General features: G+C 39.2%; 2 protein-coding genes across 2 annotated transcripts; both read right to left on the bottom strand.

The window, feature by feature from the left end:
• Positions 1-2,410: 2,410 nt before the first annotated feature.
• On the bottom strand, positions 2,411-10,365 carry kiaa1191 (KIAA1191 ortholog). The gene is made up of 8 exons (XM_051420413.1): positions 10,122-10,365; positions 8,980-9,098; positions 8,682-8,869; positions 8,382-8,493; positions 7,975-8,102; positions 4,675-4,826; positions 4,320-4,501; positions 2,411-3,659 (listed from the first exon to the last, which is right to left on the bottom strand). Exons 2-8 carry the CDS (start codon positions 9,005-9,007, stop codon positions 3,454-3,456), a joined length of 996 nt encoding a protein of 331 aa, XP_051276373.1. The 5' UTR covers positions 9,008-9,098; positions 10,122-10,365; the 3' UTR covers positions 2,411-3,453.
• A 3,815-nt stretch (positions 10,366-14,180) lies between these two features.
• Positions 14,181-15,292, bottom strand: LOC127374389 (C-X-C motif chemokine 6). Its single transcript, XM_051419611.1, has 4 exons — positions 15,105-15,292; positions 14,834-14,954; positions 14,642-14,719; positions 14,181-14,517 (listed from the first exon to the last, which is right to left on the bottom strand). The coding sequence occupies exons 1-4, from the start codon at positions 15,166-15,168 to the stop codon at positions 14,430-14,432; spliced, it is 351 nt and encodes a 116-aa protein (XP_051275571.1). The 5' UTR covers positions 15,169-15,292; the 3' UTR covers positions 14,181-14,429.

Genomic DNA, 15,292 nt, shown 5'->3' with positions numbered 1-15,292 from the left:
AGGATAATTACTGTGTTGGTCAGGTATCAGCTTTGTCATCTCCTGCTTGAATTTATGCACTCAAGAGGTGGTGAGAGGATTTCCTGGCATGTTCTTGGAGTCACACTGACATAAAGTGGATCCACAACTCCTACCTGTATCAGATGAAAGTTCACACAGTGTTCCTCAAAGCTGGACTCCCTACAGTGCACATTTAGACTTTAATAGCTACACATAAACCTGGATCACTGGAGCACGCTGATCTTAAAAAAATTTTGTGGTTTCTTGTAAACTGGCACTGGAATTGTTTCCTATTTCTGTGCCCACATCATTGTGTCATAGGGGTGTGAGGAATTAAATTATAATTAGTGGGCTGAAAAGTCACTGTTTTGAGGGTTGTTAAGGAAGGAATTTGGCTAGACTTTTTTTTCAAAATGGACTATGGATGAGTAAGTGACTCTGTCGTATCAGATTGCAGATGAGGCTGAGGTGTTTCTGTTTGGTGCGTGGTCACTCCGGCAGGGCGGCGCTTACCATCACACATCTGTGAGTGAGCTAAATGATTTGTGTGGGATCAGAGCAGCGGGGGGGCAGGGACCCGAGAAAGAGAGGGCTACGCAACCACGTCATGTCGGACCCAAAGAGAGAGCCATCTGTATTATGTCATAGCACTCCACCCTTTGCTCTCTATTTCCCCATTTCCCAGACTCCCCCACCCACTGTTTCTCTTGCCTTTGCGTTACTGCTGTGTGTGTTTTTGGTTTAGTGTTAGCGACAAAGTCATCGCAGCCCAGTTGTTTATGTGCTATGATGCATGCCTCCCACAGAAATGTGAACCAAGACAGAATATCTCTGTTTTTGCACTTTTACCAAAACTTTAAACCAAATTTCTTTCTCCATGGCTACACTTTCTTCATCCCATCTTCCTTCTGCCTCTTAGTTTTGGTCTGTATATCTCTTTCTTTGCCACTAATGACTGTCGACCTCCAGCTTTTGACTGACCGTTCTCTGTCTGCACTTGCCTGTTTCATCTGATGTTAACCTTCTGTCCTGTAGCACCATCTGAAAACCAGAAGCGGACACTGAGCAGCCTGTAATTATGCAAAGGAGCGTTCCCTTTATGAGCGCCAACTAATTTCTAGATAAAAGAAAGTCAAAGTTTAAAGTTGATGAGAAAGGATGTTTGGCCTCTAGTCACAGTCTTGCTTTTGTAACAACTACAGCACTAAATCTAAAGGAAGATTCATTATTGACTTATACTCAACATGTAATATGTTCTGTATGTGTTGCATATGTTCTGCACCCTGGTACGATTCTGAAAATAACAAAACAAGAGCAACAGGCACACCCTGTAATAAATGTGCCACATGCACACACAAAGACACACTCCTGCTGTCTCTCTCACTCACACACATTAAACAGAGCACCAGACAATAACTGCTAAGACCTCTAACAAGGCTGTAAACTTATCCAGTTCATTGCTAAGCCTTCAGGGTATGTATGGACTCTGCTCTCTACTGTTTCTACCTACTGGCTCTTTTTCTGGTGGCCTGGATGTTTGCTTTGGTTGGGTAGTTAATAATATTCAGCTATTGTGCAGTATTGCTGACAATATAATTGCTGCTACAATAACATCAGTCTCACAGACTGATTAAATCAGTGTATACACAGCAGATGATCTGGTGGACTAGTCAACAGAAAGATACCTCTGCCCTTAATGTCTGTGGGGGAAAATTAATTTCCTGATTATCTATCACACTTTTAATTATGGCTACTATGGCTATCATTGCTACTTAATTTGATTTGAGCATATTAATTAATGTTCTTGATTATAATCAAAGTTAGAGTGGTATAACACATGGAATATAAAAGTCAAACTAATGAATATAAAACCCTGTGTTTACCATGTTGAGCTGATTGCACCACCTTCTGGCCAAATACTGTAACTCAAGGTGGGCATAAAAATACACCAGAGGGGTCAAATTTCACCTTCATGTGCTGATAGCATGGCAATGGAAAATTAAGATTGGTGCCAATTTCCACGTCAAGGAAAATGTAATATAGAAATATATATTATGCCTGCTTTATGTTTCAGGTGTCTGAATCACTGCCCGTGTACCCTAAATAGCAGTTCAGTCCGATGATTATGCTGTACTTTCTCAGCACAGTTCATATTCTGCTAGTTTATTAGGCAACCATAAATACATAAGGAAATCCTGTGTGACACTGAAAACTCCGTCAACAACACCCTTCATCTGAGACGTAACTGCTACAATACTGCATATGCTAATCACAAAACAATGTTTCCCTAACAGTGTGAATATATATGGAATCAATTTATTAATTAATGCGCACAGTATAAGGGAGTAGGGTGATTTTACCATGTACTTATATTTCCATGTTTGCATATAAAAAAGGAAACAGAGAACCATTTTTGCTTGTTAGTATCAGATTTATTTACAGACGTAAGTGGGAGACAATCTCCTTGTGCAGTTACTTACTGGAATTCATCAACTTTTTTGAAATAAAACAGCAGGGGTTCTTGTGATGTCACAGAAAAAATTATAAATTAAAAATGACCACTTCAATGCTTTGTATTTTTATAGCATGTTGAAACTATATTGAGATGAAATATAAAAATGTAATAAAGCCACTACTATTTAGAATGAACAATGTTGATTTAAAGCAGAACAATCTGAAAATACTTAAGTTGTAAGTAACAATAATAAAAAATAAATCACTTCAGGTCAGCAGTCATACTCTCACAAAGTAAAATAAGATGCTCTTGCACATAAAAAAAAAAAAAAAAAAAGGGAAAAAAAGCTGAGCTTAGATGGCAAGAAAGCAAACACGCTGCAAGTTTAGGCACAATATCAGTCATACCACACTATACTCTGCATGCTCACAGACAAAAGCACTACACAACTACAAATCAGTGAGCCTATTTAAAATAAAAAAAAATAAAAATACAAATTAGGCAACTGAGCATTATGAATTGAAATAGCTGGTCAGTATGATTGGCGATGCTACAGTGATTAACTTGAGCAAAGGGCTGACAAGATATTTCAATAACTTCACTCTCGAGCCAGCACTGACAATGGAACGAGGACAGCAAGGCAATGCATGCCAGTGCACCCATTACATGACAAAACAACAATAATAATACAAAGCAGTGCCATCTTTAGGGATGACAAATTAAGTTACTTCATATGGTGTTTTATTTGGACCAATGAGTTGGGAGAGATAGGTGGGGGAGGGTGTGGACTAATAGAAGATAGCAATCCATCTATGTAGGTCCACTGGGAGGAGTAACAGTGCGGTGAAGTCACAGAGGCTGGTGAGCTAACCCTAAAGGTGGTCCTGATTCCTCTCAACCTCAGTGGATTTGAAGGGAGGCGGAGGAGAGAGAGAGAGAGACGGGAAAACAAATGAGCAGAGGTTAGACAGAGATGTAACTACACAGCTGGTCTGGCTTCAGAAACCTGAAGGTGTTAAAACATTCATGTCCCGAGGTTTAAGTTTGTGTGGCCGAGGGGGCGCCCGCTTGGCCTCAATGCCCGAGATCTCAATCTTGGGGGGCATGAAGTTGGCAGGGTCATCCACCTTGAAGTTCACCTGCGTGTTACTGCCATCCATAGTAGAGGACTTCTGCATGCCGAAGTAGGACTGAAGTGAGAAGCCTGCAGTAGAGAGGGGAAGTGGTAGATTGTCATTAATTAAATCAGCTTTAGTGTCATAAGTAACTTTTAACCCCCCCGATCTCCAGTGGTTTCACTTTTCACCTTGCTGCAGTGATGCACAATGATAATAAATGAGGACCAGGACCATGTGACATCACTATTGGGTGTGGTTTCAGGTGCAAAAAAAAAAAAGAAAACTTCTAAACCAGACCCAGGTGTGGTCAGAAGTGAAACAAGCCTCAGAACACATTAATGATGCTTATGTTTTACTTGTATAATAGGTTTTTGTGTTAAAACAATATAACAGTCTAATAAGTTGTAAGGAGGTTCCCATTGTGCATCTTAATTTTTGGGTGGTGAGGCATCCCTTTTGTTCACATAAGGAGCACATATTGTGGCTTCAATAGCCCTACCATGTCACTGGCAATTCCCCACTGATTTCAAGAGCTATTCAGTTGCATCTGTGGCAGTGGAACCAGCACTATTGTATTCAGAGACAAAGAGCAAAACCCAGGGCCTCACCACATTTGTTGTGGCACAGAGTTCAACCTACAGCTACAGGAAACTATACAATCTACTGTGCAACAATATAACATAAAAATACTGCAACACAGCAATACAGTCATGATCCAGATGCAGGACTGGGTGTAAATCTCTAACCTGTGCTGGTTTCAGAGCCTGGGTCAGTGGGGGACTTCTGTACCACAGATCGAGTTCCAAAGAAGTTCCACCTCTCTCCTCCTCCTCCTCCTCCTCCCTCATTTCCTCCCATGTCTGTGCTGGGGTTACTGTTGGGCTCTGGGATGGCAAGAAAAGGCGCAGGACTCAGCTGGAACCAGGTCCTGTATTCCCACCAAGCAAGAGCAAAACATGAACATACAAGCAAACAGGATATGCCATATGGCACCCAATATGACCATGTTGGGAAATGAAGCATGTTATGATTAGGTCAGTTCCACCCATTTTAACACAACATTTTAAATTTGAGCTAAAAATTTAGCAGCATAATCCATACCTGCGACTAATAGCCGGTGATGTGTGGGGACTAACACAGGGGGTGACACTGGGGGTGACGGAGGGGGTGACAGAAGGGGTGCCACTTGGGGTGGATTGTGCTGATGTTGTAAGCCTGTCCTCCTTGAAGTCCCCGCTTGGCATTCTCAACTTCTGCACGGACAAGAAAAACAGACATACATGATCAGCCTGTACATCAGAAAGGGATTAAAAAAAAGCTAGCTGGTTGTTAATATTTGACTTGCGCACTCTGTACAAGCAGCAGAACTGTGACACAGAATTGATCTTATTTAAAAAGCAAACACTCCCTGAATACACAATGCAAGAGGTCAGTAGTGTTTCTGTGGACCTGCTGATCAAAAATAATTAAGTGTGTCGAAGATCTTCAGACTATCACCTGTGATCAGGTGGTGTGGGAGGAAAAAAAGAGAGAGAGGGGAGACAAAAATAATAATTATCTAATAATAATAATTATAAAGATAAAATGATGGTGATTCACGATGTACCACATTATTAAACATAAAAATGAGCTTTAATAACATAAGCACTGAGCTTTTTTTTTTTTTTAGTTTTTTTTAAAAGGCCATTACTGCAGAGACTATACACCGCTTGAAACAACAAAAAAAAAAAAAAAAAAAAACTGTTGCTCTCTCTGCAACACCTGCAAAAACACCGGTCCAAGTGAATATAATCTGCTCCGATTTTGCATCATTGCTCTTCTATTCAAACACAAAAATGTGCAAAGCTACTTTTAGATCCTGATAACTCTTAACAAATGCATTTTCAACCATACCTGCCTTGATATTTAGGTTTATTTCAGTAATGATATCTGCAAGTATATTTTCAATATTCAGTCTCCAGTCAACGCGGATATATTCCATTCATCATGTTGAGCGTCCTTTCAAACTCCCATCTGTCTTGAATATGTAGTCCTGCATTCTGCTCAGCGCAGTTGCCAATGTGCACATGAACAACAGGAAGCACCCTGGTGGATTTAAATTCCCTGTGTATTTTCTGGTATCCTGTTGAGAGTTCATCACTGCCCCACCTCTACTGAACCTCAGACAGTATTGCAAATCGGGATTCAACAAGATTGATTTTGAAACCCTATTTCTGTATGATTTAGAAAGTGCTGGAGCAGTGGAGACAGAGAAAAGCCAAACAAAACACAAACATGTTCAATGCTAGACCCAGTGCAGGTATTTACAAGTAATATAAAAGGTATTAGGTGCATTAGAAAGTTAGGTATATTTTTTATTACAAATAACGTTACATTCACAAACAAATAATGATAGCACATGGCAGGCAAAACTAGGACTAGTGTGTCATATAAATAAACCTAGCAGAAGTGAAAGCAAGAGGAACTACCGTTCCACTTTATTTATTATCATTATGCTAGTTTACATGATTATATCCGAGGGGCACAAACTAAGGTTGGGCTGAGGTTAGATCAGGACATAGCGTTTATTTCCTTCGCTCTAGCTAAGTTAACGTTATCATTCTTATTAATAATACAGCAATATGAACGCTAAGTGCACCGCTAAGGTTAGCAGGAGGCTCAGATACCCTGCCACAGAACAGCTAACTAACTTACTGTTAACAACCTTTAAGCTACACACTGGGCTAACGTTACTGAGCAAACTTAAGTCAACGTAGGTCACTTTGCTTCTGACTCAGTTATGGGCTGCACAGTATTATGGCTTGGCTGATAATTGACCGTTTACGTTACAATAATATTAAGCGCTAGATATAGTTTGTTTACTCGGGTTAGCTCAAATGCCAGCTTTGCTAACAGTGTGCTTTGCTCACGGCCTTCTTCCCCGGCCGGAATGTACCAATAACTAACAACTAAACACAATCATTTCTCGACATACCTTTTTATGATAAGATTTCTTTGGCGTTCCAGTCCGATGGATTCCTTCATTTTGTCCATAATTAGCTGTTTTAACAAGTTTAAGGGTCTATAATGTCTCGAAAGCACAGACGATACCGTCTGTACACACAGCAGCGGGCCTTCAAAATGTCTCTTTGTAAGGAGCTCCGTGATTGGTCCGTTTGAGAAAATAAGGGGGCTCGGTTCATTTAAGGGCGTTGCCTGGCAACATCACAGATACAAGCTCCAGTCTATGGAACCAGTGCCGAGCTGGTTATTACGTAATTTGTTTACCAAGATGTTCCATGTTTATCTTGCAGTCACTCAACAGGCTACAGCAATATGGTATTATTATCATACATTCTCACCATTATAAATGTTTATTTTAAGTGATTACACAGACACCTAATTGTTGCAGTAGGAATATAGTCTTCACAATATGTACATGTATATGTATATAACTTTACACATTGTTTTATTCTATTCTCATTTAAATATTTACATATGTGTATGGCGCAAAGGGGCTATAAATTAGATTTCATTGTGTAACCCGGGGCTGTAAAATAACAAATAAATGAACCTTGACACCCCGTGATCCCGTGTGTTCAACATCACAACACTGTGTTCAAATGCTACAATAACAGTACGTGTGACAGGTCAGTTGATAGCACTTGAAACGTGAGCATGTGGGGGTGGGCTATAGTGGGCAGCGAAACTGGACAAATCTAGACTGAAAAGAAAACACAACCTTTGTGCATCCACACAGTCACAGGTACTGTGTGCTCAATCACTAGTTCTCATATGAGGTACATGTACCACTGGTGGTACACGAGCTACCTCTAGTGGTAGGCAGAGAAATCTCTGAAATATTTTTGAAAACTTAAATTAATTTAAATAAATGCAATAAAATACTATAACATTCAAAAAGCAAATACAATGAGATTGCTTAAATGTTCTGTATTTCATATGTTTCAATATCGGCCTGCTAGAGATACATCCATGATTAGTTATGAGCTAAAATGTTATGGCAAGATAGTAAACGTGAATGAAGTGAATGGCCCAAGAAAACCCCTTTTCCATTAAGTCAGCTCTCCAGGATTTAACAACAATAAATAATCTTATTAGGAATAAACTTGCCATCTGGGTTTGTTTTCTATATTTTGATGACTGAGACTGAGATAATATTATAATATAGCTGATTGCATTTATCATTTGATGAAGGTCAGACCATTCATTGGGGTCTACACTTTGTAATAAACCAACAGTTAGCAAGTGTGTAGGTGTTTCTTTCCCTTTTTTCCCACTTGCGCTGCTCTCTAACCCGCCTGTCACACAGATATTTGTTCAGTTATTTATTATTATTTGAGGGCAGAGAGAAACTGCTCCTTGGCATGTCAAGGCGTCTACCTCACATTTGTTCATACTCACTGGCAGTGTGCTGTCACCAAGTCGGTGAAAGCGCGTCTCCTCGGCAGAGAGCCCCTTGTGGGGAGAATACCCGGCATCTGTCAGCCCTGCCTGGTGCTCAAACCTCTGTAGGTTCTCCTGGGTATGCTCTAAGTTAAGATGGGCATACAATAACAGTATAAATAGTCAGTGTTTTAATATGCTGCACTTCATTATAGCCCACTGATACTCTGAAGACTGTTTATCCATATTTGGAAGACAAGGCAGCAGCCATTTTGACAATCATTGATAAAGCTTACATAATGCTGTAACGTGTTCTAAAAAAACTTATCTGTGTCTATGTAACTTGTATGTCTAGATGTTTAATATAAAATGAAAATACATTTTCTCAAATGAAATTACTCACACAAATAGGATTGTTGACTTACTGATCATAAGTGAGCTCATTAAAGAGGTGGCTTTGGCTTTCACAACAGGCACTGGAGACTTGGCTGGTGCTGCTGCCTCAAAAGTCAGCAACTTCCCACCACTCTCGCTTTCCTAGTCACACAAGTTTACACTGTTAGGATTATCCTACAAAGGAGTTACATAACAAATAGGCGAGCAAATTGAATGTGTCCAGGCATGCACCTAACCATCAGGAAGAAGTTTCACACAAGGTAGTACAAACAACAATCTGTTCAGGCAGGCATTTTTGGATCAGACCATAAGAACAAACAGGAAAGCACCTCTGCAATGTTCCTGAACCTGTGCTGTGGGATGATGGGGTCTTTCCACAACATATTGACAGTCAAGTCTGGAGGTGGTGAATGCATGGGGGAATCCATATGCTCGTCGTAGCTGATATTGTGCCGAGTCATTCCAATCGGAGACGAAAAAGCACCGAAAAGACCGGATGACGTACCAGACTCAAGTGCTGAAGGATGGGAGAGAAAGGGAAATGTTAGAACTGTGTTTAGTTTTGCATAAGGATATTTTTGGATACACTCACACATGGCGGTACACAGTATCTAAATCTAAAATTACCTGGAATGTCTCCCTGTCTTGATGCCATTTTGACAGCAGATCAGTGGGCCCGACCACAGGAGACTCTGGAGGGTGACTGAAGGTCCACTCTGCTTTTCTTTGAACTCCAAATCTGAACACTTCATGACATCACACACAGTGTCACATCATAAGGTGGGTAGAAAGGCCTGCTCCTCTGGTAGTAATAGTGTGCAGTGCAACAACACGTTGATGAAGAAGTGAGGCTAATAAATAAATTCATGCATTAACCTAACCCAGGTTAAGTCAGAGAATAACACACCGGAGGGCTGTATTTACTGTGCACAGTGCATCGTGTCCCGTTTCTGACCTGCTCGAAATAGAACCAGAGTCTAGTTACAGCACTGTCATTAATATCAGTTTATGTCACAGTCACCCTCACATACCAGCCTCTCTTCTTCCCGTGGCAGAGAAAAACAGCCAAATTGTGGAGAAAAAGCAGTCCCCTTTTCACAAGGAAATGAAACTTGAATTAAGGAAACGCTGTCTGTTTGATAGAACGGAGTCTGCACAGCCAGTTCCTTCTTACATAAAAAAATACAAAGAAAGACACTCTCATTAGTCCTCTTGTATTATGGCGAACCTTATGTCTGTTATCAGTGTGCTTTATCAGCCTTGTCTGACCTCACTTTCCATTGGTGTCCACCTGCAATCCCCCCCACCTCCACTTAAATGAATGATGTCAGGACCGTCCGCCATCGCAAAACTGAAAACTAAAATTCTGTCAGAATTGTCACATTTTGCAGATTTAGGTGGGCGGCAATTTATAGTCTATACTTTAAAGACAGCTGTCTCATGTCTGCTGTTGTTCACGTCAGCGCTGTGGGGAGCCAAATACAGTGACTTGCAAAAAAAAAAAAAAAAAAAAAAGGAACCGAAACACGCCATGGGCGGATGTGGGAATATCGTCTACTATTATTTTTAATAACATTTAGGCTACTTTAAGGGAGGCCACCTAAATACTTAAAACACTATCGAGAATTTAAACCATTAATTGTGCTCCATAATCTCAACATGTATTAAATTCCATCAGGTATAGCTTGTTGGTTTCTTAATATTGTTCAGTCATTTGCGGCGTTTACATGAATGAGAATAGCTTGTCATGAGTGCTACAGTGTACTTACCTCAACCTGTCAATATTTCCTCTTCTCTCCCGTTGAGATTATTCCACAGCTGCAGTGATTTCTTGGTCGCAGTCGCACCGCTTTGACAGAATGAACGAACAGATAGCCGACCGTGTGTTTGTTCATCGGTTGGTTCATCCATGACTTTTGGACATGCAAAGGGTAAACAAAGCGCTGAGAGACGTCCTCAGAGCACCAGTGAACGCACCTCGCCGGTTACAGAGCCGGCGGAAGTGATCGTCCGAAACTTAAAGCCATGCGGCATGTTTGGGGAGAAGTATGGTGCAATATGCATGTTAAGTGTTAGAGTTTTTATGTGCAACAATGCCAACAAGTGTGAGGGAAAACACCATTTAAATGTCATATTTCAAAACGGAGAGGGTCAGGCAATAGGCTCCTGTAACGTTAAGGGGGGAATTCCAATCGCAGCAAGAACTCCTAATGAAGGCATTTTTAATTCCTAAAGTGTGTGTGTGTGTGTGTTTGTGTGTGTTTGTTTGTTTGTTTGTTCACTCAACTGCCATTTGGGATCAAAAAGCTGGTCCCCATAAGGAAAACAAAAAAACTTAGCTACAGGTTAAGTTTGGGGTAAAATGCAGGGAACAAATGCCAGAGCTTGAGTGTGTGTGAGATGGGTGTGTGATGGGTGTAGAGGATTAGCCTATGAGACTCAACTGATCTGAGCCGCCCCTGTCAGAGTTGAGTGGGAACACATGGTTTGTTACTGACCCTGTAATCCCAGAGTCTCCTGTCCTCTGGTAACTGATACATGTCAGGACTTGTAAGACCCATTAACGGTGAACGTAAGACACCCTAGAGTGTGACTCCCTCTGATATTTAATGCTTGGCAACAGTGGCAGACTCAGGCTGTCCGAGGGGCAGGGGTGGGGGGGAAATAAAAAAGGGCACCAGCTACATGCAGTGGGGCACCAGTATGCACAAAGTATTGATAGATTTCTGGTGATAAGTACTACACCTCCACCTTGGATACTGGACCACCGTACAGGGCACTTTTGGGGCTGGTTCAAATCATTTGTAATAATATTAAACATTACAGCTTTGATTTGAAATAGTCATAGCCAACAATATATAGTCATATTGTACATGTTGTCTTTTATTGTCTTTATAAGATTTTTCATATTATTGTCTATTTGTGCTTCTTGACCTGCAGTACTTGGTTTTATCTATCTAACAACTTAAAGCACCCGAAAACCTGATTTCAAATGTGAAATATCAAGATAATTAATATCAATCTCGTAACATTAAATGTTTGGGATTAAATAAGCAACAATTCAAATAAAAAATGCTTATCCATATCCTAACTACAACTGTACTACACATATTACTAAGCAATCAACACACAAGAGGCCCTTTAATACTGATATCAAATATTAGAATAAGGGTAATTGCTGCATTAATGGACACTTAACCACTGTTTACTCTACTGAGTTGCTTGAACTGTAACTTTTAATGTGTTAACCTTGGAAGAAACACAGTGATTGAATTTGTTTTATTAGACCTACAAGTTATTTACACAAGTAAACTGTGTAAATAGAAGAGTGTTCATAAAGCATACACACCATTAAGGAAGTTTGTGGTACTAGACTTATACACATGCACAAACACACACACACGTCTTTTGCAACCAGGACCAGGACCTCAGAAATGACTTTTGTCTCATTAGGACAGGGTTTTGGTCCCTACAAGGACTACTGGTATCGCACACACACACACCACAAGGAGAGAGACATTTTCCTGGATTGCTTTTTTATTTCAATGAACCTATTTTTGAAACATCTCACTTAGTGTGGCCTCTTCTCTTCTCTTCCTCTTCTTTTGTCTAATCCTTACAACTTACCCAGCATGTGGGTAGGTTGTACCAAAGGAACACCGTGTATTTGAAACCAACTCACGAGGTCTGTTAAACTCTTGCAGAGGTCTGAACTGGTAGTAAACAAATGTGAGTACTTTGTATAAAGGTTTGAACTCTAGCAAATAAATTAAGTGAGTCACAGATGCTAAACCAAAACATGTTACAACTATAACCAAAAAGTGACTCTTTGTCAGTACTCTTCTCTACTGACAAAGCTTTTACAGTGATGTGGATGAGGTGATGTTGCTAGATCCTAACAGATGGTTGGATCCATACTGTAACCAACCACCCGATCTCTTATGATACTATTTCTTTAACCATTGCACTGTAATTTTACTGTAATTATTTTCCATGAGTTTACAGTAACATATTATATTGATTGTTGTACTGTAATTCTACTTTCCTTTGTGTTTTTTGTTCTTGTAAAAACCTGCATTGGCAAAAGAGAAACTGTATTTCTTTTAGTGTGTTTACAAAGTGATAAGAAAGTGATATAAAGGTATACAAAATACTAAAGACAGCTGTGTTTTGTATACAATACTTCAGTGTGCAGAGTTTCATTTTGACAAAAGAGAGATGTTTATCTCCAAGTGTTGTGTTTTCGTTGGCTTGCGTGTAGAGTTTTAACACAATGAGCTAAATTCCCCAAAAGTATGGAAGCACTCACGATAAATTGTAATGATTTTAAGGGAATGGATCAATGAATCATAAATCAAAAAAATCATAAAAAGTTGTTTTCCCTTCATGGTTATTGTCCAACTCATTGGTGACTCTCTCCAGCTGATGTTTCTCATTGATTGGCGTGTGGTCTGCAGAGGGACATAGTCAATCCATTTTCGGTTTTCCACAATAATCAAGTGATCCAATAATTTTCTTTTCAACAAAATGAGGTTTCAAGTAGATTCTTCCCAGTGCTTCAATTCTTCAAGACTGTTAACCTTCAACAGTTTGGGTTTGCAACAGGTCATCATCATTCTGTTTCCACAACACCTACTGATGCACGTGACGTGCAGGTGAGTAAGCAAGATACAGAAAGAGAGACATATTCATTTTATTCTCAGTTATGTCTCTTTTTTCTTTAATTAAATTCTGAAATATAATTACATTGTGAACCTTATAAAACTACAAATCGGAATTTTAAATTGAAAACACAATCGAGAGAGAGCACGGTGAAATTAATAAACCAACAGATGATACAACTGTCCAACTTTTGTGTCTATATGTTGATGTGTAGTTGTTATTCCCTCTGTTAAATGGCAGAAATAACACAATCTCCTTTAACACCTGATATTTTGGAGCAAGGAAACTAACTTGTCATATAGTTTTCACATGGGTACCTTTCTTGTTAGGCAAACATTTCTAATAGAAAAGGTTTATTGAACCCTAAAGGCCATAGATAGAAGATTAAATAGACTTTGTTATCCTGTCATGTTGATTCTAATTATGTCACATACGATTTTCCTTGTTTTGGTGTTGTTTTTTCTGGTGCACATTGTTGATGCAAAATTTATTATTTCTTCTATGTTCTCTATAATCATGTATTATTGTGCAATTTATTATGAGCCAATGTATTTTTCTTCTCAGTACATCTATGACCTGAATAGCACAATTTTATGATTCATTTAACGATACCTACAACATACACTACTTTGTATCAGCTCTGTCCATTCAGCTGAAATAGATTGACTCTGTCACTCTTTTCTCATCCTGTTTTATTAAATAGAGTAAAGACAACTATCATAATTTATTTGTTCATTTACTAAATAATTTCCTCCACACCCATTGGCTTTTTGTGTTTTTTGAAACCAACATCTCCACAGTTGGATTTGTTGGTTAGCTCAGTGGATTCTTATTAACTCCAAAACCATCATATGGATTTAAAAGCTAATTTGTGTTATATTATTTTCAAAACACTAACATGAAAAGGTACATAACCTGCAGCAGCTGACTGATCCTGATTCAAAACTCCTCAGCTAGTTTTAAGGTTATGCTTTATGAAGTCCTCTTTTATCAAAATGTGTGGATCTGGCAAGGTAAGGACTGACAGACTGATAGACGTCTTTGGCAACCTCATACTGCAGGAAATGTATTTGCTGCATTAGCAGCCCTGAACCACAAGATAGCACTGTTGATATAGGACACAATTAAAGCGGACTTGGAACAGAAAACAATTACTCAATGCTCCATTGATTTGTTTTCTTTTTTTATTATAGAAAACACTGAAATGACCAAAACGGAAAAAAAACACACACAATCATCTATTTACAAAAACAAATAGGAAATAGAACGGAGATATACTATATGTGCACATTAGTATAAATAGAAGATAAATAGACAAAAAGTTTCACTCATTTCACATATACATATCGAAGGTGCTTTTGTTGGGGGTCATAGGTTCATTTAAGCTTCTTATTGATCCAAGGAGTTAAAGAGAGTCAGTTGCGAGCTGTGTTGGTTTTGCCAGGGGAGGTTGAAGTGGAAGTGAACTCAGTGGGTCTGGTTGTAGTAGTTTTCTGTTTGGCTCTAGAAATTACAATAAGACAAGAAGGACACACATTAGATACATTAATCCAGAGTGGTAAAGACATTATGTCACTGTTATTTACTGTCTTCTATCTCTATCAAAAACGTCTGTAAATATACTCACATGATGTTAGCCAGGACTTTTTTCACTGCATTCAACTTGGGGTTCAGGCAATAGCGAAAGCCGCTTTTCATGGTGACACTGTTGAAATTGACAGTAGAGGTAATGAGTGAGGTCATTTTGTAATTATGACACATTAATGTAGTAACATCCCACACTACTGCAATCTTAATAAAATATTTTAGTTTCTCTTACACAATCTCCACTTTTTGACAGAAGATGGTTGCTTGGTAGATCTGGAGGTCCTTAATTTCAGACTTCAAGCCAACAGGTCCTCTGACACGCTGACACAGACACTGCTGTCCTGTTTCACGGACTAGAGCGAAAGACAGAGAAAAAATAATTTAATGTCATTCAAATGTTTTCTACCATTACATATCAAATGTATAAAAAAACAGATTTTCAACAAACAAACCTCACATTACATGTTTTAAAGTTTTAAATCAGGAAAAATATAAAAACTTACGTTGGGCTTTAGAGATGCAGACCATGACAGCCAGGAGCAGAAACACTTTCATGATGCCAGACATTGTTGGTTTCCTCTTTGGTCAAGATGACACTGGTGTGAAGATGGTAAAAAGGAGCTGTAGTAAGTGCAGCTAAAGAGATTAGCTATAAAGCAAAGTCTGCAGACAGATGAACTGTGATGGTTAG

Source organism: Dicentrarchus labrax, unplaced genomic scaffold (genome assembly GCF_905237075.1).
Source record: "Dicentrarchus labrax unplaced genomic scaffold, dlabrax2021, whole genome shotgun sequence".
Lineage (NCBI taxonomy): Eukaryota > Metazoa > Chordata > Actinopteri > Moronidae > Dicentrarchus > Dicentrarchus labrax.
The sequence above is the reverse complement of the archived record's forward strand: the minus strand, read 5'-3'. Positions and strand labels throughout refer to the sequence as shown.